The sequence below is a fragment of the Ascaphus truei genome, chromosome 5 (genome assembly GCF_040206685.1).
Source record: "Ascaphus truei isolate aAscTru1 chromosome 5, aAscTru1.hap1, whole genome shotgun sequence".
In the NCBI taxonomy this organism is placed as follows: Eukaryota; Metazoa; Chordata; class Amphibia; order Anura; family Ascaphidae; genus Ascaphus; species Ascaphus truei.
In genome coordinates, this window is record NC_134487.1 from 307022381 (window position 1) to 307047536 (window position 25156).

General features: G+C 43.5%; 1 protein-coding gene across 1 annotated transcript in view; it reads left to right on the forward strand.

The window, feature by feature from the left end:
• Nucleotides 1-25156, forward strand: part of ANO2 (anoctamin 2) — a 355236-nt gene that overhangs the window by 140218 nt on the left and 189862 nt on the right. Inside the window, exons 14-16 of the mRNA XM_075603059.1 lie at nucleotides 1029-1111; nucleotides 11178-11189; nucleotides 11413-11487. Coding sequence (XP_075459174.1) covers nucleotides 1029-1111; nucleotides 11178-11189; nucleotides 11413-11487 — 170 coding nt within the window. The remainder of the gene's footprint in view (nucleotides 1-1028; nucleotides 1112-11177; nucleotides 11190-11412; nucleotides 11488-25156) is intronic.

A 25156-nucleotide genomic window follows, 5' to 3' on the forward strand; every position in this document is an offset into this window, starting at 1 on the left:
CAATGCATCTGATCTCAGACGCGCTATTAGAGAGGGTTGGGGTTCCTTACAATGCATCTGATCTCAGACGCGCTATTAGAGAGGGTTGGGGTTCCTTACAATGCATCTGATCTCAGACGCGCTATTAGAGAGGGTTGGGGTTCCTTACAATGCATCTGATCTCAGACGCGCTATTAGAGAGGGTTGGGGTTTCTTACACTGCATCTGATCTCAGACGCGCTATTAGAGAGGGTTGGGGTTCCTTACAATGCATCTGATCTCAGACGCGCTATTAGAGAGGGTTGGGGTTCCTTACAATGCATCTGATCTCAGACGCGCTATTAGAGAGGGTTGGGGTTCCTTACAATGCATCTGATCTCAGACGCGCTAGTAGAGAAGGTTGGGGTTCCTTACAATGCATCTGATCTCAGACACGCTATTAGAGAGGGTTGGGGTTTCTTACAATGCATCTGATCTCAGACGCGCTATTAGAGAGGGTTGGGGTTCCTTACAATGCATCTGATCTCAGACGCGCTATTAGAGAAGGTTGGGAATCCGCAGAATTTCAAAATGTAATTATAGGTTTTCTTAACCAGATAAAAAATGAAAGGACACGGTACTACACAATGTTGTCTTGTGTTCTTCGCATGTTTTTTCCTCTACAATTATACTATGGATTTGGTGTATCCAAGAAAGCTGCGAAGATTCATCGTGTTTATGTACTTTGACTCAACCTACCAAATCACTATTTTATTTCTAACAAACAAGCGGCTTTTAACATTTCTCATACTTTTTATAACCACTATATTTCTACTATTTGTATTGTATTTTTTTTACCCTAATACTTTTAGAACTCATTGTTATGTTGTTTATCCTTACCATGGAGATTGCATATACCTTGAGCAGAATTATTTTGTATTTTTTGTTCAGGGACTTCATTTTTACTTAAAGATATTGTGAATACATTTCCGACGCTTAACAGAGAAACTTTAATAACAGCATTAATCATAGTCAGAGATGTATTTATTGTTCCTTGTTATCGATTTCAGCGACCTTGTTCCTTGAATACTGGAAACGTCTACAAATGAGGCTGAGTTATTTCTGGGACCTGACAGGTTTAGAGGAAGAAGAGGTACGTTTTTCCGTTGTTCTCTTCATTTATTTTACTTGAAAAATATATTTGTGTAAATATATTACTTCTTTGACATAGTTTATTATATATTAGCAGAATGAATGTAATGTATGATTGTGTGAATAAATGAATGAGTTAATAAGTGAGGCCATTATGAATGAAAGGGAAGGAGAGTGATCGCAATGGGAGGGTATGTACGTGAATGAGAGTTTGATTGAGTTGAGTCAGAGAAATGAATGAAAATTATACTGTTTAAAAGAGAGATTTTCTGGGAAATTTGATGACATGTATTTCTATATATTTAAACAAATGGACAATTTACTAATTTACCAGATGTGTCTATACATAATTCAGCAATGTGTGTCTCTGTTTTTATATGTTATGTATGAAATAATAGAATCAATATTGATGGGTTGTAACTGTATTTTTATGTGGGTAATTCTGTAAGATGTCTCACTCTTAAATGTGACAAGCTGAACTTCTTAATGAATCTAGAAAACTAGACAAATATTGTTGTCTAATTGTATATTTTGGAGCTTTACAGGTAATTTTACTGTTTAATGGATACACAGGATAGTTCTTCACAGTGGCGCAGCTAGACATGTGCGGGCCCCCGGGCAATTTTTTTTTAATATTAATACTGACTGCAATCTTTATTCACCCCCATCCTCTCCCTGATCCTCATTCTCATCATTCCTCCTCATCCCTCCTCTGCATCATCCCTCATCATCATCTCTCCCACCCCCTCCATCATCACCTCTCTCCCATCTCCACATCATCACTTCTATCTCTCCCCCCCATCATCACCACCTCTCCCCCCCCCCACCACCATCACCTCTCTCTCCCCGTAGCCTACCTGTGGGTTTATTTTCCCTCGACCCCATCCTCTTTCTGATCCTCGCTCTCATCATTCCTCCTCATCTCTCCTCTGCATCATCCCTCATCATCATCTCTCTCCCACCCCCTCCATCATCACCTCTCTCCCACCCCTCCATCATCACCTCTCTCCCACACCCTCCATCATCACCTCTCGCACACCCCCTCCATAATCACCTCTCTCCCACCTCCACATCATCACTTCTATCTCCCCCCACCATCACCACCTTTCTCCCCACACCATCATCACCTCTCCCCCACTACCATCATCACCTCTCCCCCCACCATCACCCCTCCCCCAGCCCCACCACCATCACCTCTCTCTCCCCCCACCATCATCACCTCTCCCTCCCCCCACCATCATCACCTCTCCCTCCCCCCACCATTATCACCTCTCCCTCCCCCTAGCCTTCCTGTGGGTTTATTCTCCCTCACCTCCATCCTATCCCTGATCCTCACTCTCATTATTCCTCCTCATCCCTCCTCTACATCATCCCTCATCATCATCTCTCCTCCTCCCCATCATAATAATCTCTCCCTCTCATCAGCATCTCTACCCTCCTCCCCATCTCTCCGCTTCATCCTCATCACCTCTCCCCCTTATCAGAAAATCTCCCTCTCATCCCCATCTCTCTGCCTCATTCTCCTCATCTCTCCCCCTCATCAACATCCCCCCTCTCTCCCCCTCCTTCTCTCTCCACCACCATCATCACATCTCCCCCACCATCATCACCTCTATCCCCCCACCATCATCACCTCTCTCCCACCCCTCCATTATCACCTCTCTCCCACCTCCACCATCATCACTGTTCTCTCCCCCTCCACCATCGCCACCTCTCTCCCCCATCACCACCTCTACCCCCACCACCATCATCTCTCCCCCACCATCACCACTCTCCCACCCCCACCATCATCTCTCTCCCCCTCCAACATCACCACCTCTCTCCCCTCCATCATCTTCACCTCACTCCCCCCCCAACCTCATCATCACCTCTCTTTCCCCCAACCATCATAATCACCTTTCTCTCCATCATAACCTCTCTCTCCCCCCACCATCATCACCTCTCTCTCCCCCCACCATCAGCACCTCTCTCTCCCCACCATCATCACCAATCTCTCCCCCTCATCATCTCTCTCTCCCCCACCATCACCATCTGTCTCTCCCCCACCATCATCTATCTGTCTCCCCCACCATCATCACCCCTCTCTCTCCCTTATCAACACCTCACCCTCCCCCCACCATCATCACCTATCTCTCTCCCCCATCATCACCCTCTCCTCTCTCCTCCCCCTAGCCTACCTGTGGGTGGTCCATTGTTAAACGGGAGGATAAGCCGGCAGAGGAATCAGCAGCTGTCACACAGCAGAGAAGGACAGCAGGGGAGGAGCGCACTCTAGTGGTCTAACCTGGAAGTCTTTCTTGCTTCCGGTGCCTGCTGCTAGAGCGCGCTCCTCCCCTGCTGTCCTGCTCTGCCTGTGTAACAGCTGCTGACTCCTCTGCCGGCATATCTACTGGTTAACGCCGGGGGCCCACCGCCACATACCATCTCCCCCCGCCTGTCTGAAGAGAGCGATGGGCCGCCAACAGGGTTGGGGAGAGTAGGCTCCCCAAAAGTGCGGGCTTTGCCCGGGCTACAGCTACACCCCTGGTTCTTCATAGATATAGTATGACAGAAACCCATAGATACATCCTTAAACTAAAGGTCACCATGTCAAATAACTGAACAAAATTACTGAATTTTGTTGTACTAAAGTGAAGTAATAATGTATCTTCTAAAACCAGATGCTGCATTAATACTTAACATATCTAATAGAAACCCTACTGAGTAATATACTTTTGTCACAGGATTAATTGGTACTCACTATCTTAATGTTGCTATTTAAAAGATACCCCATACATACAGTATGTAACGGTGTTTCCCCCACCCAATCTCATATTGGCCCTATCATGTGGAAACTGACCCATGTGACATATGGTATAGTGTGGTGCACCTGCTGGCTTACAGGACTCCTGAGTCTCCCGCGATGTTATGGGGGATATCATCTGGACTGGCTCTCCCGGTATGGCTGAGTCATACTCACTCTTGGTACAGCGCCTCCACATCTTCCAGACCCCCAGTGTTGTAGGGAGGTGTCTCTGAAAGAGAACCTCTATGTACAGCTTCTCCCTGAATGACTCCAGGCTCAGACAAGAAGGGTTCTTTATCAACAGCATACTTTATTACAGCAACATATGGCAGACTGCCCATCCTGCAGCCGGTCTTCTTAGCCGATCATACTAATAGGTTGCCAACCCAAAGGAAGTCCCTGACCGTGCACTCCCAGTCAAGAGCACTGAAAGCAGGCCTAGCTCTTCCCTTACTCCCTGATGGAGTAAGAGGAATAGTCTTCTCCCACACCACTCCCCTGAGGGAGGGCCAGAAAGCCTTCCAGAGCCCTGGCTGTTTGCTGGGACAGACTAGCCTCACTCATAGGTGGAGAGGCACTGCTAACTTCAGGAAGTGCTGTGCAATAAATAGCTCCAATAGGCACCATCCCTGTGTCACTGTAATTGGACACAGAGCCTGATGGCACTATCTTCACTGAACTACTGCACAGCACATGTGTGTGGGGGAAAGCCCCATGATTACTCCTGGCAAACCGACCCTTACTAGGGATTATTGCACAGGAGGAGAAAGAACTATAGCCCCAAATCTACACAGGGCTACACATAGAACTTTCATTTGCGGAAAGCACAGGTAATATTCCATTTACACAGGCTCCTTACAGACCTGAAGTATTATGTAATTCAATAAAATGGGGCCTAATTTACTGAAAGGTTCAGTATCTATTGATAGTGTATTGCAGTACTTAGCGGAAGCAGTACTATCCACTGAACTATACACAGTACTAACCACAGTACTATCCACAGTACTATCCACAGTACTAACCACGGAACTATACACAGTACTATCCACGGAACTATACACAGTACTATCCACAGTACTAACCACAGTACTATCCACGGAGCTATACACAGTACTATCCACGGAGCTATACACAGTACTATCCACGGAGCTATACACAGTACTATCCACGGAGCTATACACAGTACTATCCATGGAGCTATCCACAGTACTATCCATGGAGCTATCCACAGTACTATCCATGGAGCTATCCACAGTACTATCCACGGAGCTATCCACAGTACTATCCACGGAACTATACACAGTACTATCCACAGTACTAACCACAGTACTATCCACGGAGCTATACACAGTACTATCCATGGAGCTATCCACAGTACTATCCACGGAGCTATCCACGGAGCTATCCACGGAGCTATCCACAGAACTATCCATGGAGCTATCCACAGTACTATCCACGGAACTATACACAGTACTATCCACAGTACTAACCACAGTACTATCCACGGAGCTATACACAGTACTATCCATGGAGCTATACACAGTACTATCCACGGAGCTATACACAGTACTATCCATGGAGCTATCCACAGTACTATCCATGGAGCTATCCACAGTACTATCCATGGAGCTATCCACAGTACTATCCATGGAGCTATCCACAGTACTATCCATGGAGCTATCCACAGTACTATCCATGGAGCTATCCACAGTACTATCCACGGAGCTATCCACAGAATGTGGGATTTCAAGCCTCCTGGATTACAGAAACATAGAAATTGAAGCCCATGAGAGCTGCCTGGCCCCGCTACTCGGGCCATCTTTGTGAACGCTGTGAAACCTCAGACGCTATTTGTTCATTTGGTTTCTTTTATAATTAGTATTGCTTTGTGTCTAACCCAATAATTGTTGAATTCCTCTACTGCGTCTTCCACCTCTGTTGGGAAGATGTTCTAGCAATCCACTACCTTTCTCACTTTCTCGCTGACCTGGCGCCTAAAGCCTTAACTTTGAAACATACAATTTGGCAGCAGATAGGAAGCACGTGGCTCACCTGGCCGGCCCATTGTCCCCTCTGTGGTGGCACCTCGGACACCGGGATCCTTGGCATTTTCTTTTATGTAGAACAGTCTTATGTCTATTTGAAGCATATTTTTATTCCCATACTTTATTAGTCTCTACCACCTCTGCTGGAAGACTATTCCACACACCCACCACCCTTGCATGAAGAATTTCCCCTGGCCTCCCACCCTTCCGAGTGTGGGCTCTAGTTCTAGCACTTCTCTTCTTCTGAAATATGCTTTCCTCAACTATTGAAACCCTTTATATAATTGAAAGTTTCAAACATATCCCCTTTTTTTCTCCCTTCCAAGAAGAGAAAACTGTATTTATATCTAATCTGTGGTAAAAAAAATAAAATACATTTATTTACTTCTATTCTAATAATTTTATAATCACAGGACGGAGTTTCTTGTTAAACCCTGAACAAAAACTGCCAAATTCCCCTGAGCTTGAAATGTATTTGCTTGGGATTGCCGAAAGATATATAGCATATTACAACGGCATTACCATGATACTATATACTATCACATCCCATTTATTAAATGAGTAATTACCATGATACTGTATAATATCACATCCCATTTATTAAATGAGTAATTACCATGATACTATATACTATCACATCCCATTTATTAAATGAGTAATTACCATGATACTGTATAATATCACATCCCATTTATTAAATGAGTAATTACCATGATACTATATACTATCACATCCCATTTATTAAATGAGTAATTACCATGATACTGTATAATATCACATCCCATTTATTAAATGAGTAATTACCATGATACTGTATAATATCACATCCCATTTATTAAATGAGTAATTACCATGATACTGTATAATATCACATCCCATTTATTAAATGAGTAATTACCATGATACTATATACTATCACATCCCATTTATTAAATGAGTAATTACCATGATACTATATACTATCACATCCCATTTATTAAATGAGTAATTACCATGATACTATATACTATCACATCCCATTTATTAAATGAGTAATTACCACGATACTGTATAATATCACATCCTACTCCCCCACTGCCCCCCCCTCTCTCCTCCATGTCCCCTCCCCCTATATAAGGATCTGGTGTTGTGCCATTTCGCAGATTTCTTCAGCTCCTTTCGTGATTTTTTAGCCCTGTAAATGTCTCTCAAAATGCCATTTTTTTGTAGCAGCAATGTCTACCACGCATGTACATTTCATTATTCAGCATACTGTATTTCATAGGAGACGCCTGTGTTTGCAGTTGTATTCCCTTAGTGTACAGTATAGAATACATTGCAGTACGTATATATGTACCCAGTGAAGCACCGGAGGCGACAAGCGGTTCTCTAGAACATGTAATATAATTGATAACAGTGACGCCAAGTGAAGCAAGGAACATGGCGGCGAGGATAGCTGTAACAACCCTGCGCGAGGGAAACAGCGCTAATGCCGGGAATGGAAACGTTATTTCATGCTCCCTTGGGCAATTTTTATCATAACAAAACAAAGTGACAACAGAGAGATTCAGAATTGTTGCATCTGTTCCAAAAGCAAACAGGATTCCTTCATTGCAAATAAGTAAATAACCGTGTCTGTCCTAGGCTTCTCCGGGGTCAGTACTCTTGGACACGCAGGTAAACTCACCACCTTTTTCATGCAGGGACGGAGTCTTCTCTGAGTTTCTGATGAACTTTAATTCACAGGAACATAAACACAACTGAAGTGAAACTGTTTGGGAATACATAAAATAAGGAGTTTGGTAAAAAACAAACAAAGCTATCCCTAGGAAATGAGGGGTGTGTGCCAAAGCCACACACTGCCAGAGCTGAGAGCACAAACTGTAGCACTGAGCATAAGGGCACAGCAGGAAGCGGTCCCCAGGAGCAGGAACAGACACAAACAGGGCCCCAGGGGAGGAGAAAGAGGAATTCATGCTGGCAACAGGCAGGTGGAGAGCTCTAGTCTGGAAAAGAGTTACATATATGCAGAGGGAAAAGAGAAGGGAAGGTGCTGGACCCGAGGGTTAGTAAGCAACAGGAGGTCTATTTTGATCTGGTTGGCCAACCAGTTGAAACAGCTAGTCCACTTGGTTAGAATCAAGTAGAACAAAGAAAAGCCAGCCAAACAAATATACTATTAAACCATTAACGAGAGCAGTGTAAAGAAAATAAAACAGGAGGCACAACATAGAGGGGAGAGATGGCTGACAATGTGATAAGATGCAGAGTCGCGCACAGTTAGTAATGTTCACTTTATTCCACCTTTATGGACGTTATTGCACAGATAACTCGCGTTATTTGTCCTGGTTCCTGCTATACAGAATGAGGCAAATCACTCTCACAACATACTGAAAGCTGTAGGCTAGTTTGGCCAGGGATTCCTATTTTTATTGTGCTATTGTGTTAATATAATTCCCTGTATTGCAATGTATATTGTGTAAAGGGCTGTGTATATGGTTGGAACCATTTTAAAATATACATCCCCAAAAATCTAAGCAGGCATCATTGCTGCATCATCCAAAAGGGAGGTAGGAGTTATTTTTCAGCGCTAAAAAGTGTTATTAGACGGTGACGTAACAAGTAATAGATGGAATTAGTGCCATTTAAAAATAATGTTGGCCAAATATTTAACAAAATCACGAGTGTTCCCAAGATTGTGGTGGAAGTCCCCAGTTTTGATGAATCATCTGGCTCCTGTGTGGAAATTTGCATGGAGTAATTTTTGAAGAATGAGCCCACATTCAATACTTTCCCGACAGCCATAAATGTCCTAAGGTGGTCAAAATGTCAAATTTGGGTAAAAGTTTTACCCATCCCTACCCATGTTTCTCGTGTGTGACCATAGATATACAGATGTAGCCAGTCTAACTTTCCTCACTACTGGAGAAGTCATAGGCACGTGACCATGACATCCCAGGTACTATGGGTAGTAATGCTGAGTGATCCGAACCGTTGCTCAGTCCGAGGGAAAACATTGTTTCCACTTTGGGCTCAGGCTTGAGAGAAATGGGAAGGGGAAAGGGTGAGTAAAGGGAAAGGGTGAGGGAAGGGGGCGACTAACTTAGCCAAGGGGAAGGATTTTAGGCAAAACCAAAACTTGACATTTTTTTTAGAGACGACACTACAATACCAGGCCAAGTGAATGTCCATTTAAATCCTTCTGAATGGTAGGAAACATAATCTGCAGAAGTGTATTACAGGACCGTAAATCACGGAAGGGGTTAAATCAGATATCCTCAATGAAAAAATGTTTTATTCTAAATTAAACATACTGTAGGACTTAGAATCTAAATGTGGACGTTAAAAGGAAATGCCTTAGAATTCCTGAGATTCCCCTTTTAACAATTTACATCTGTTCCCTCCCAAACGTTTCTTAATAAATGAAACTAAAATAAAAAAATGTTATTTCTAAAATTTACTGAGTAACAATAATCCATATAATTTCTGTTATCTGAAAGAAAAACAGGGTAAATGATCAAACTTGATAACAGTTGAAAGCAAAATCTCCTCGAGTCAGGCTACAATGGGCCACACACAATCCGAGCTATTACAGATACTGTAGCCTCACGCAAATGGTGATACTTAGCATTGAGTTGCAGTGAATAGTGAGATGACCACGTACACAGCTCCACAAACAGATTGCCATCATCGAGTAAGATTTTGTGTCATGCTGGTGTCTGGAGTATTGTAGACAGGAAAATGTGAACAAAAGTGTTGTTACAACAAGTAATCAGAAAATGATTTATTTTACAGTAGGTTGTCACAAATCCTTTGCACTGCTTCACTTTATCATTTCTTGTATTTATACGATGAGTGTGCTCCCCCTCCCCCCCAAGTCATTCTATTCTGTGTGTTTCTTCATGTTGCCTTGGAGAACAAATGAACTGAAGTCTAAAATTGATGTCCACTTTGAGAGAAGTATCACTTTATATACCCTGATAACGTGTGCATATGGATTCATTCTTATTTGAAAGGCCTGTTTGGTTTCCTCAACATACAGCACAGTACATTGCAAGTGAATGAGCCGTGTAAATCTATAGATGCTGAGTTTACCTTAGATGTAAGGAAGAGGTCCTGGATCTTAACGCTTATACCAGGTCATGTGGAAAGTGGAGATGGTGTGAGGCTTGCTTGAGACTACCTTAACCTTGGTTTATCGATCACATGGCAAGTTCAATGAGTATAGACAATAAACATTTTGCCCTGATTGGGAAAATAAGTATATACATGGTGTGTAATTTAGTTTCATTCTGCAAAAGTTTATATGTCTAAATGATTAAACTATGTTATTCAAAATGCATATTTGGGCAGTTATGCTAAACAGTATAATACAGTATGGTATAGTATACATGTAGATACAGCTTTTGGTAAGGGTGGGGTGTTTTGGTTCTAAAATAAATCTTGTTTATTGGTTTTTGATTTTGTATTTGTAAAAATAAACTATGAAAAAAGCTTAAGATAAGCAAGATTTTTTTTTAAATTCAAAACCCAATAGTTTGAACCTAATTTAAACCCAAAAGTTTATTTTAAAAGAAAATTGACATTTTTGTGCAACAGTTTGCAAATTTTTCATTTGCGAACCCAATAACGAATCCAGTTTATTTAAAAAAAATAAATAAAATGTTCTGAGGATGAGCCTTTCTTGAGTTTTTCAGATTAAAAATGAATTCCTGAGTTTGTCTCAGACGTCCAAACAAATGTAAGAACAGTGTCACAGCCACACGTAGCGTTTTCAGTAACATACGTTCACTTGCGTTTAATATTCTTTTAGTTTATTAATCATGATCATCGCTTATCTTTGCACCAAAATAATCATTTAATAATAGGCTTATTTTTTTAAAATATAGTTATAATGTATTTTAATGAACGCCATATTTATTCTATATAGTGAATAAAGTAATTCACAGGCTTTAAAGACCTGGAACATTTTTGATGTACTACAAGTTTCCAGCTTTATCTATAAAGAATTCCTCCGGGGTTCCATCTAAAAACAACAAAACCTGGAATAGCTTAAACCAAAACACGACTGGAGCTCTGCAATTATTTACATACATACTATGATTAACACCAATTGTATCTAGTGTTAAAATGGACTTCCAGCACAGAAGGATTTTCCCATTGTGCAAACCCTGTGACTTCTATGAAAATATTTCTTCTGCTTGGAGAATATTTATAATATGTTTTCTCTCCTTTTTTACCACCAAATATGCACCAAGGAGCGTATAAAGGTTTGAGTTGTTTCCCTTTTGTTAGACCTCTGAGTGTCCTTCAAGTGTTTGATCCTCCAATCCTCGTGGCTGTGTATAATTGTGTTCTATGGTTAAACCGCATACATTGAACTGTGACTTGATGTAACGTGCTCCATTGGTTGTGTTTGACGTTTTAAAATGATTAGTAAGATGACCCTAACATACTCTAACATACTCTAACTAGTTGCATTTTTTTGTGTAGGAGCATCCAAGACCAGAATATGAAACTAAATTGCTTTTAAAGAAAGAAAAAGCTAAAAGCAAAGGCGAGAGTGTGGTAAGATTTATTTTTCTTCAATTATTATTATGATTCATCCAGTATGTCCTGATCTGAATTTCCACTGAAAATATAATTGACGAAGAGGTCAGGTTATCAATCAATTCACCAAATTATATGTTGTAAATATGACATTGGACGGAATATTCTTATCAGTAGCTCTGATAGCTGCAGATATTGTTCACACTTTGTATCTAGATTTATATGGACAATGCATTTTTCCTAAAACTTTGTGCTATTGTTTTTATAGGCCGAATCACACACACATCTTCATTTTCTAAAGTAGCCTTATGCATTCATTTTAGAACAAAATATATTTACTGTTTGAGGCCATTGAGATCTTATCATGAGCCCGGTCAGGACAAAGCACCATTTATTGACAATGTGGCGATGGTACTGTTTGACGCGGCCTTACTGTTACTCTTTAGGGCATTTCATCTTTTCCTGAGGGGAAATTACACCTTAAAAATAATCTTAATTAACATTGGTAGAAGGGACTCTTTGGTGTTTGCATGACAGTTGTTAGACACGGGGGAATAGCTAGTTTAACCACTTCACTCCCACGTGGGACTTCTATATAGCAAAGTTTGGAGGAAATAAGTATAATCGCTTTATAACTAGTGCCATTTTTTTTAACAACGCTAACCCTTCATAACCCGTAATACAGGAGTCCCACATTGCCCCTCCCCCTTTCTTATACACATGGGAACAGGAGGTCTCCAGAACTGAACCTCATTTATTTCCGCTTCGGGGACCCTCCTGCTTCCCAAGATACTTACCAAAGAAGGGCCTGAGGATACTTCATTGGGGTTTAAACCGCCGCATTATATGGGCCAATAGAACGTTGCGACTGATGATATCACGGTTTCCTATTGGCCCACGTGATATGGGAGATTTAAATCTCCATTTTGTTTTCCCTGGACGGCACGGTACAGGTGGCCCCTTCTCTGGTAAATATCTCAGGAACCAGTGGGTCCTTCTTCCTACCTAAACAAAGCGGAGCAGTCAGAGCTGCTCCTTTCATTTCCTTGTTTACACTTTACTCCTGCTCATTGAGTATTTGTTTTATGAAACTATAATGATGCCCACTTTGGAAAATAACAGAAACAACAATAGTGGCCCATGTTTTGCTGGAATTTGACTGGTTTTGTTTTTGTAAAAAACATTTCTTGCCCAGTTTATAAATAAAAATAAGGAAAGAAAGGAATTCGAGTTCTTGCGCTCCGTTTCTAGCTCACATTTTGCTCAGATTCGAAAGTTATTTTCAAAGTTTAACTTGAAGTTCTCGAAGTTTGGATTTTGAACCCGAGAACCCCGGCATCGTTAAGAAACACCATAATGAAAGAAACAAGTTTCAAAGGACGGTTAGTCATACGTGGAGTATTGGGTTACCAGATAAATATAAATCTCCAGTCACACACGAGTATATCTGTTTTTTCAAGCATTTTACTACTGAAATCTAGGACATTAGGACTCTTTTATCTATGAAACATGCATCTAATATCCAAGAATTAAATGAGGGTGTAGCTAAAAAAAATCAAGTCTGCTCAGATTTCTTTTATGTCCCAGAGACATCTGGTAACCTATTACAGTGATCAACGTTGAGTCAATATGATGTCATCAGTGTGGGACATTGTCCATTTCCAGACATGTGGGGAAGTGTAACTTTTTTACCCAAGAGGGGGACTGACAAAGTCTTGGGTATTATCTTTGTATGAATATTGCCAAGTAACATTTCCCACTAAAAATAGGATTAGGCTCCCAGGGAGCTGACAAGTGACACGGAGATTCTGCATATGGATCCTCACAAATGGCTTTGTGTGTTTCTCAGACACTAACGTGTTATAAATGAACATTTCACATACTTTGGTGAGCCTATTTTATTTCCTATTTAAGTTGATACAACATCATCCTTCCATGACTTAACAAGTGTAACCCACGGTGCTGATATAATACATGGTAATTGTAACACTGTGAAAATAATCTATCACTTGCCCAAAGGGCTTTGCATCATACACAATAGCATTTTAAAAAGCATGTGCTACAAAAACCAGATGGGTCAGCAACTCGTTTTTCTCCCAAGCTCGTAATGTATAGCACTGGCTTTTTCATTTCATTTAATACACAATTGATCAGGTGCCTTGAATCTGGCTAAGAAATTACAAGTCAGGCAACATCATAGCAATATGGTGTTAGTTTAATATTGCATTGAAACCCTGAGGAGCCCCTTCTCTTTCTCCTAACTGCCTTCTCACAAGATGAACCTCCTGTACATTGTACAATTCATGTAAAGCTTCAGTACAGATGTTACAAAGTGTACACAGACTGGCAAGTGCTAAGCAACACAAACAGCACAGCACCCCAGGCAATGCTCCGGCCAGCAGCATGAACGTGGAGCCTGAAATCTCCCTTCTGCACTTAATCATGTCCGGAGCACGCTCTGTAAATACTGCAGCACGGCTTCGGCGTTTCTTTCTTTTATCTCAAATCACAAGGACAGTCATACAGTTGTTGTGTATTTAATCATGTCCACATCTTCCAGGAGAGCAGGGCGCTCAGCTCCAGTCCTCAAACCCCCCAACAGCTCAGGTTTTAAGGATATCCCAGCTTCAGCACAGGTGACTCAATTGAAGACTGAACAATCTGTGCTGAAGCTGGGATATCCTGAAAACCTGACCTGTTGGAGGGTTTTGAGGACTGGAGTTGAGCCCCCTGCATTAGAGACCGTTTCCGTGGGACACCATAGCTAGCGAGGCTTTAACTTTAAAAAAGAGTGTGGGGTGCAAGGTTGTGCCCAGTGTTTGCTGCATAATACCCTAAGGCAGGGGTGTGCAAACTATTCCCCCTGCGCCCCAATGCCCCAAATGCCTGCTCTCCCACCCTGCACACGTCCCCCCTTCCTTCCCCCCCCCCCCGGCTCAGCTATAGCGGCAAATGACACAGCGGGGTCAAGGGACGTCACGTCGCCATGGCAACGCAATGTCACGTGACCCAGCCGCGTCATTTGCGTGTCGCCCAAAACAAGGGTAAGTGAAGTTACAGAGTCCTCACGTGGTCCCCCGGCATTTATTTAAATGCCTTCAGGGATGCGCGGGGCCTCTGTAACTGCCGCGCCCCACCAGCAAATCTCGCACTCCCCAGTTTACGGACCCCTGCCCTAAGGCCCATATCTCCTAGGGGTGCTATTCTTTGCACCTGCTCCAAGGTGGCAGCCAGGCTGAGAGCGAGCGTGCTCTCGTTCGAGCGCTGTGACATCAGACGCAGAGTAAGCAGGGGTGATTCTGGCCAGTTGAAGTTTGCAGTTACGCGCATGGAGTGGGGGGCGGGGTACACCCTCATTGGGCGAACGCTCACGTGACGCACCAGAATAAAATGTATTTGTCTCTGCAAGCAGCTAAGCGTGGAGCGCTCACGGGCACACGCACGGTGGACAGTCTCATTGCGATGATGTATTTGATTGTGTGTCGCATGAGCGCGCAAGCGTGCTCAGCTTTACCCTGGACGAGGCCTAACTCCCATTCTAAATGGGTATAAGATGTGCTAAAGGTCCACAGAGGTCAGTTAGTAACTTAAGAGGTCAACGCCTCATTAAGCATTAACGTGCGCCTGCAAGGCTTACTGTACTAACGCCAGGTTAAGTGCTGTTTTCTGCCAGCAAGGGTGTTGTCTATCACCGCCATTAGTGCTAATAATATGCCAAAAAAGCTTTCCCGCTAACAAAGCCTATCCGTGTAGCTGCATGTCAAGCTGTCGTTTTCATTCAATATGTGCATCAATACAATCTGCACACTGACAAGTGATTGGCTAAGTTGCTGATCAATCCGTTCTCCTGTAATCGATCACTGAAAATCGGTTGGGGTTCACTAAATGCATCTTGGGTAATCTTCTGCTGCACTGACAGCCAAAGTTCTGTGTGACCAGGCAGGCACTAGATTCAATCGCACTGCTTGGGAGGCCGGGGCTCAAAAAGGTGATGCTGTTTTAGAAGGGTAAGAGGATGTGACTTTGTTAATGGTTGCTATGGGAACAAAAATGCCAGCTACATTAGAATACATTAAAAATTTCTTTAAAATTGTTTATTTTTTGTAAATGCTACAAGTATTTTCTCATAGTACAGAACTGATTTATGAAAACACACATGTACGATATTGCTGGGACTGCAGCTTTAAGTGTCCAGTAAAGTTAATGTGGGAAGGAAGCAGCGTGTTACAGTGTGTTTGTGTGTATAGAGATGGGGGCTGCAGTGTGTGTGTGTATAGAGGTGGGGGCTTTGCTTGGACCCTTCAACTCTTACAGCCAGGGCATTATTGGCCAAGAATGCCCAGTTCAGAGGGGATGATCCCTCACCGTGTATGTGTGTATGTGTAATTAAAATAATGAACAAATTAAAATTAAATAAATAATTGACAAATTAAAATTAAATAAAAAAATGTAGGGATTAATTAAAATTAAGACATTTTAAAAATGTGACATTCCTGACCTGGTATGTACTGTAGGGTCTCTTGTTCTCCTCGTCAGTGACATCACTGTCATGCAGGGCCGCAGACAGCTTCCCCGGGGTGCAGGACCAACGTTTCCACCGGGGCCCCCCACCCACATTTCAGCGGCCTTGCGAGAACCTCCCCCTTCTCATACGCCTCCTCACTCTCACCCCACCTCACACTCCCCAGTCACCCTTTCCTTCCTCTCTTTTACACCCACACTCAACCTCCCTCCCCAATATACATGCACACAGAGTGACACACACACAGTGACACACACACACACACACACACACAGTGACACACACACACACACACACACAGTGACACACACACACACAGTGACACACACACACACAGTGACACACACACACAGTGACACACACACACAGTGACACACACACAGCCACTTACCTCCACACACAGCCCCATCCCTCCTCATACTACCCTTCCACTCCTCATATCTCCCCCTCCTCATATCTCCTTCTCATCTCATATCTCCCCCTCCCCTCCTCATATCTCCTTCTCATCTCATATTATCCCCCTCACCGCCTTATAACTCCCTTCCTCATATCTCCCCCTCCCCATATCATCCCCCATCCCTCCTCATCTCCCCCTCATACCTTCCCCTCTCCTCCTCCTCATATCTCCCCCTCCTCACTTCATACCTTCCCCTCCTCATCTCCTAATATCTCCCCCATTCCTCCTCATATCTTCCCCTCCTCTCCCCATGCCTTCCCCTCTTCATGCCTTTCCCTCCTCATGCCATGCCTTCCCCTCCTCATGCCTTCCCCTCCTCATGCCTTCCCCTCCTCATGCCTTCCCCTCCTCATGCCATGCCTTCCCCTCCTCATGCCTTCCCCTCCTCATGCCATGCCTTCCCCTCATCATGCCTTCCCCTCCTCATGCCTTCCCCTCCTCATGCCATGCCTTCCCCTCCTCATGGCTTCCCCTCCTCATGGCTTCCCCTCCTCATGCCTTCCCCTCCTCATGCCTTCCACTCCTCATGCCTTCCGCTCCTCATGCCTTCCCCTCCTCATGCCTTCCCCTCCTCATGCCTTCCCCTCATCATGCCTTCCCCTCCTCATGCCTTCCCCTCATCATGCCATGCCTTCCCCTCATCATGCCTTCCCCTCCTCATGCCTTCCCCTCATCATGCCATGCCTTCCCCTCCTCATGCCTTCCCCTCATCATGCCTTCCCCTCCTCATGCCATGCCTTCCCCTCATCATGCCATGCCTTCCCCTCCTCATGCCTTCCCCTCCTCATGCCATGCCTTCCCCTCCTCATGCCTTCCCCTCATCATGCCATGCCTTCCCCTCCTCATGCCTTCCCCTCCTCATGCCATGCTTTCCCCTCCTCATGCCTTCCCCTCCTCATGCCTTTCCCTCCTCATGCCTTCCCCTCCTCATGCCATGCCTTCCCCTCCTCATGCCATGCCTTCCCCTCCTCATGCCTTCCCCTCATCATGCCTTCCCCTCCTCATGCCATGCCTTCCCCTCCTCAACCAATCCAAGCCTTCCCCTCCTCATGCCTTCCCCTCATCATGCCTTCCCCTCATCATGCCATGCTTTCCCATCCTCATGCCTTCCCCTCATCATGCCTTCCCCTCATCATGCCTTCCCCTCATCATGCCATGCCTTCCCATCCTCATGCCTTCCCCTCATCATGCCTTCCCCTCATCATGCCATGCTTTCCCATCCTCATGCCTTCCCCTCATCATGCCTTCCCCTCATCATGCCTTCCCCTCATCATGCCATGCCTTCCCATCCTCATGCCTTCCCCTCATCATGCCTTCCCCTCATCATGCCATGCCTTCCCCTCATCATGCCATGCCTTCCCCTCATCATGCCATGCCTTCCCCTCCTCATGCCATGCCTTCCCCTCCTCATCTCCTATGACATACAGGAGACACACAGACAGGACAGACAAGACACACAGGACATACCTCAGCTCACTGCATCCGCACCCCGGTATTAAGCCCCGCCCCTGGCATTCTCTGACCTCCAACCAATCCCCTGCTTCTACTCTAAAGCCCCACCCCCCCAGCATTCTACTATTGGAATAGAAAAAAAAAATACTCACGGCCGCCTCATCCTCCTCATGCTGCCCCCTGCGCACCGCTGCCGCCTCGCGCACGGGACCAGTCACCAGGGGCAAAACCCGGGACATTTCCGAGATGGGCCGCCACCCGGGACAGCCCAGAAAAAAACGGGATTGTCCCGGCAAATCCGGGACGACAGGTCACCCTATTTACAGGGGAAGAGATGGCAGGGAGGCGTGGGTGAGATCAGGTGTGTTTATGTCATGCGCACACACACGCCCGCGCACACACGCACACACATGCACACAAATGTGCACACGCACACGCTCACACACGTACACGCACACAAATACTCAAATACATGCGCACACACATGCGCACGCTCACACACACATGCACACACATATATAGACGCACACACATGCACACACATATGCACACACATATGCACGCGCACACGCGCACACACAAATTGAAATGCCTAGGCGTTAATTTTCTGTCAGCATTTTTTATTTGTGTCCGTTTACACACATGCTCCGCAGATTTTTGAATCACTGTGTACATTTGGGCTGTGTGGGATTAGATTTACAGCAGGGCCTAGTAAAAGGGGATTCACAAAAATAAACCGTACGCTTATTTTATGTTGTCCACAATTTGAATGAAGTTCGCTGTGAAATACTTTGTAATAAAGATATCTGTATGCTTGGAGTTTGGGCCAAAAGGAGTCAGACAAGGTTACACTTTGCAAATACAAGTTTTCTGTAAATAATTGCTATTTCGATACTGTTGACTATGAAAATATTGTTGCAGTAGTGACATGTTGTACTGAAATATTTTTTGCGTATAATGCTAATTGTTTATTTAAAATGTTAAGCCTTCTGACTATGCATGGCGAGCTAAGAGCCCACCTTCCCCCATCAAAGAACGACAGACACAGCAGTTGAGGATAAACAAGACTGCAGCTTTATTTATTTAAAGCAGAGTTTTGGCTAAAAAACTTTCTTACCCCTGTGAGGCAGTCTGACCGTAGTTCAGAGCCCAACGGCGTTACTGTGGCTCGTGACTCCCACTGCTGCCATTATAAAGGCTAGCGTAATTATTCCACCAGCCCCAATGAGGGCGCCAATATACCCGGTATCCATATACCTCCCTGGCTGTCCCTGCCTGGCACGCACAAAACCCATCATGGCTCAAAACATTTACCCCTAAATTGTCCTTGGCCCCCCCATGGCGCAAGCTATCTCTACACCTTCTTGCAATCCCATATTAAATATATTGTATTCAAAACCCAACAGGTGTATTCCGTCCTTCCAAAACATACCAGGGATGGCCTCTTGCAACTCTGTGTGCCTTACAGAATGGCCTCCCAAACCCTTCACAAATGTACCCATGGCCTTGTTAATCCTGCGCCTCCACCTCTCGATTGCCCCAGTGTCCAAAGCCCCACGCCAACACAACCACAGAATAATTTCAGCCAGATTAAACATACTTTGTGAAATGCCACCAAAATGTTCGATATATCCCTTTTCATTTCCCGCACAAGTTCCACTGAGTGCTGAAAACACAAGTCGTTGCCACCTGCATGTATTACCAACACATCTGGGCGGCAACGTAACCTTTGCTGTCTTAACAAATCAGATAAGAACTGCATCCGGCGCAAACCGCTTCTGCCCAACCCCGTGATGCAGGCCTGGTCCGGGTGAAATCCAAGTTGACAGTCGTTCAGTCGCTCGTGCCAGGCGATCAGCCCAGAAGACTAGTGAATCCTCTGTGATCCAGATCTGCCTACACCTAGGGGCTAAAGGAGACAACAATTCAACATATGTAAACACAACTTGTGGTCTACCGCATACCCAGATAATGATTACAAATACTCAGAGTATGATAATACTCTTTTACCAGACGGTGCAAAGAGGATAGGGTAAACGTACACAAAAACAAACAGAGGAGGTTTAGAGTCCTCCCCAAAGGTCCTCAGTTACTGCACACAAGGCTAGGTGATTAAATGGGTTTAAATACCAAAAAGTGCAAAAGGTTCAATCAACCATACAATACTGGTAAGTAACCGCGCCAATCACTGTGGGCGGACAATTACCACTAAAACGCCAAAATGGCAAAATAACAAATCTTTTATTAATATTCAAAACAAACAACATAAGACGCTTACTCTAAACTGAATAAAACCAATTAAAATATGATAGTAACTGGTGTCGTCGCACGGCTAGCAGTCAAGGTAGGTTACCAATAGGACTGAATGTGAGAGGCACAGCACATAAATGGTTAATACATAAATAAGTGCTATAAAGCAATTTCCACTCACATAGGTAACTCCAGTGTGCATATGTGGATAAAGGGTAAATGCATGCATACAAAGCACATATACATCCAGTGGTGTGCACGTCGTCAGATGTCCCTCAGTTACATATGCTACTGCACAGTGTCTAGGACATAGGACTAATACAAAATACCCAGTCGAGCTTAATGCTGCACACTGTTAAATCGTAGGATAAACGCTGCATGTTGCGGTGGCTATATACTATATACAATCACTTGTTGCCATGTTAGCCCGCATTCACATGAGATACACATAGGTAACAGCACTTTAGTCAGTGTCCTTAGCGTTAAATATCCCGCGGCTGCCGAAATAGCATGGACTGATCTCACCAGTTAACTTTCTCCTCCACGACGTCAACGTAGTGACGTCATGCCGACGTACGTTTCGCGCGTGGGTGGACCTGCGCTTTCTCAAGGTGGGAGGTACTCGTGTAGAGAAGCGCTATCCTTATGTATGCTTTAGTTAAGTGGTGGGAGGTAACAGAACCTCCCTCGTTAAGGCTGTAGCCCATATACCTGTAATGTTAGGACGTCCCCTCTCAGGGATAATGATAGGGAAAAGAATAAAATGTGTTTATTCCAAATTGCCTGCTTATCTGTTTGTCCTCTGGTTATATCCTTCAGGTTTATATTTCTGCCTCTAAAATGCTCACGATGACTATGTATCTCAATGTCCCTGTGTATGTTATGCTCCTGAACATAGGATGTACAGTGAAAACCGTCATTGCATATATGTTGAGCATTAAACACCACATGTGCTTCCTCCCTTGGATAAATAAAGAGTGTTTCACGCAAGGATTGCCCTGTGTCTCAGATCACCAATGCATATAATAATAATAATCTCTGTACAAGTGTATTACACATACTATATTTCTGTGTGGTTGTTCATCAGAGGATTTGTCTCCCTATTATTTTAATAATAAGATTTTTTGTACATACAGAGGTAAAGTTTCTATGCATATATACCTCTCCCACATAGCAATGTATAACCCAATTTTGGCTTGTAAGAGTATTCCCACAGAATGGTATGTTCTATTAGTGTAGGAGTGTCCTATCCTACTTGTCCGCCCCGAGGGTCAAAACGGACACCTAATTTAAACTGTATACCATATGCCCCCCATAAGGATAGTATATATTGGTTGTATGGAGTGTAACAGTGGGTGTAGGATTGTAGGTAGCTATACTTTTGTCCGCCCAAAAGGTCAATACGGACACATTTGCTTAAGGCTTTAGTTAAGACAAAAAACTCTTAAATGGATAGATTAATATCTCAAAAAGTGGATCTATTGCTAAATGAAAGAGGTATATATGTACGTAGCCTTCATTTAGGCCCATTGGACTGAGAGTTTTCAGTTTATATATCCACTTGCATTCAGTCTGCAAGAGGACCTTGTTCCAGTCACCCTTGCGTTGACCCCAAGGGATGTGTTGGATGCCAATGAAAACTAATTTGTCGCTGTTCCCTTCGTGTTCAATTGTCACATGTCTCGCGAGTGGAGTGTCTTTCAGGTTTCTGATAGACCCCAGGTGCTCGAGTATCCTGATTTTAAATTGTCTGAAGGTTTTCCCTACGTAGAGTTTACCGCAGGAACAAATAATTAGGTATATAACCCCCTCTGTAGTGCTGTTGATTTATTCTTTTATTTTAAATACCTGCTTGTTGTCAGAGTCTGAAAACTCACTGGTTTTAGGCACAAATTTGCATGCTTTGCACCTCCCACAAGGATAGGATCCCTTGGGTTTTTGGTCCAGCCATGTAATCCTCTCTTTAGTTTGATAGTGACTTCTCACTAGAATGTCCTTGAGGTTTCTACACCTCCTACTAGTGAGCTTAGGTGTGGTTGATAATACCCCTTTTAGGTCATCATCATCTAATAGGATATGCCAGTGTTTATTAAGGATACGATACATTGATTCCCATTGATCGTTATAAGTTCCGATGAATCTTATGGGTTTGTATCCTTCTCCCACATGGCTTTGATGTGTGGTGGCTAGAAGTTGTGTTCTTGGTGTAAGCAGTGCCCTATTATATGCTCTAGTTAAACTGGCCTTGTTATGCCCCCTCGCCAGAAATCTCTCTGTAAGTTGTTTTGTCTGTTCTTTATACTCAGGAAGAGTTGAGCAGTTTCGTCGCACTCTAAGATATTGTCCTGTAGGGATGGCATTTATGACGTGTTTAGGATGTTGGCTTTCTGCTCTCAGCAAGCTGTTAGTTGCTGTGCTCTTCCTGTATATAGTAGTCTCTAATTTCCATGTTGGATCTTTCAGGATACTAATATCCAGGAAGTCTATTCTGGTTGTACTTAAAACAGTCGTAAGTTTTAGGTTATTGGTGTTTGTGTTGAGTACCGTAACAAACTCAGACAAAAGGTCTATCGTCCCTGTCCACAGAATAAAGATATCATCTATGAACCTTACCCACAATTCAACAAAGATGGTATAAGCTTCCAGGGCCTCGCTGAAGACCACTGTTTCCTCCCACCAGCCTAGATAGAGATTGGCGTAGGTGGGGGCACACGTGGTCCCCATAGCGGTGCCCTGGATTTGATGATAGTATTTATTGTTAAATACAAAGTAATTCTTTGTGAGGGTAAGGTTCAAAAGTTGTAAGATGAAATCATTATGTTCCACTAGGTCTTGGCCTCTAGATCATAAGAAATGGCCAACCGCCTGCATACCAATCGTGTGTGGGATGCTGGTATACAATCCCTCAACATCAAGGCTTACCAGGAGCGTGCTTTGGCTGGTAGTAATGCCCTCCAGTTTGAGTAGCAAGTCCTTGGTATCACGAAGGTATGAAGGTAGGGAACTGACGAATGGGCGAAGCAGTGTATCTACATAGGTACTGGCATGAGATGTCAAGTTACCAATACTAGACACTATTGGTCTCCCCGGAGGTGGTATCTTCCCTTTGTGTAATTTTGGGAGATGATAGAAAGTCGCCACCTTCGGGTTCTTAATGTATAGATACTCAAATTCTTTATTTGTAATGAGTTTGTTATTTTTCCCTGTTTCAAGTATAAGGAGTAACTCTTTCTGAAACCGCAGTGTGGGGTCACTGTCAAGTACTGAGTAGCAGCTTCTATCAGACAACAGTCTAAGGCTTTCCTTTAGGTATGCTGTTTTATCTAGGACCACAACATTGCCACCTTTGTCGGATGGCTTTATCACCAGGTTATCATCCTGGCTTAGGTCTTTTAGTGCATTGTGTTCATCTACACTCAGATTATACTTACTAGTCCGGTTGTTCAATTTCTCAAGGTCATGTGTGACTAGTTCAGTGAACACCTTAACTTGTGCACTAACCTCTTGTGGTGGGGTGAATGTAGATTTAGCCCTAAACTGTGTGAAAGGGCCTTCCCCTAACGGTCTCTCACTGTCAATGAGAAGCTCCTCTAGGTTAGCCAAATTATCTAGATCTGTGGTACTCATATTATCAGAGTTAATACTCGCTAGACTCCTTTTCTTATGTTTAATAAAAAACTTTTGGAGCAGAAGTTTCCTGGAAAACAGGTTTAAATCTTTAACAGTATCAAACAGGTTCATTTTACTTGTTGGGCAGAAGGATAGGCCTTTTGCTAAAACCTGTAAATGATGAGTATTCAGACTTTTAGAGGATAAGTTTATGACCTGTAGTTTGGTTGCTTTTTCTTTTTGTTCCTGCTGAATCTCTGATTGCCTGGCCCTTTGTACCCCCACTTCTTTCTGTCTCTCAGATAATCATCCTGATCCTCTCCTAGATTTCCTCCTGGTGTTTCGCTTAAGTAGGAGGGCCCCTCCAAGTCTAAAAAATCCCCTGTATTGCTAGTGGATGTTGATGCAGGGCCACCTTGTTTGGGGTCACTGCTTTTCTCCTGATCCAGATCACTCGTTGACCCTTCCCACTCAGTGGAGGAGTTATGAGGTGTGGGTTGTTGTGTACCTTTGTTCTTCCTAAATAATTTGTACTTGAAAATCCTTTTTCCTCAAAGTCAAGTTTATCACGTAGATACTTGCGCTGTTTCCTCTCTTTGAGGTCTGCGGTGAATCTGTCAACCTGTGATTTTAATTTGGACTCATATTTGTCAAAATTAATAGTCTGTCGCCAGGTGTCAATTTCAGGTGTGCGTTTTTTAATTTCAGCTTGGGTAGTATCAAATCTCTTAGTTTCATAGGTAACTAGGAGTTGCATCAGATCAGCTGAGCATTTGAGTAGTATTTTCTCCCATTGGGATATAAATAGCTCATCGCTGATCTGATGTGATGGTGCAAGATTGGGTCGTAGGCCTCTTGGAACTATTTTGAGTCTTAGGTAGTTCTCAAGACTGGCCGTCTCCCACCATATCTTAGCTCGTGTACAGTAGAGACGTTCCAGATCATTAAAAAACTTATTAATGTTTTTGTGGGGTATATCAGGGGGTGTTGGTTCCGTACTGGAAAACAAATGTAAGGCCTCAGTTTGCCATATTCCAATATCTTGTTGACTGGATAGGAAACCCGTCATACTGGTCAGATGATTACCAGTATCCAACAAGGTACAATTAGGGTCACAGGGGTGGATAGATCGTAAGAGTTTATAGGCTAATTATTCAAGCTCAGTGGAAAACACACATTTAGGTATATAATAATCAATCTAATCCCTTTGAAAGGGAGCTGGTAGACTAGGAAAGGACACTCTTATGTCCACAAACAGTTATGTAAACACAACTTGTGGTCTACTGCTCACCCAGATAATGATTACAAATACTCAGAGTATGATAATACTCTTTTACCAGCCGGTGCAAAGAGGATAGGGTAAACGTACACAAAAACAAACAGAGGAGGTTTAGAGT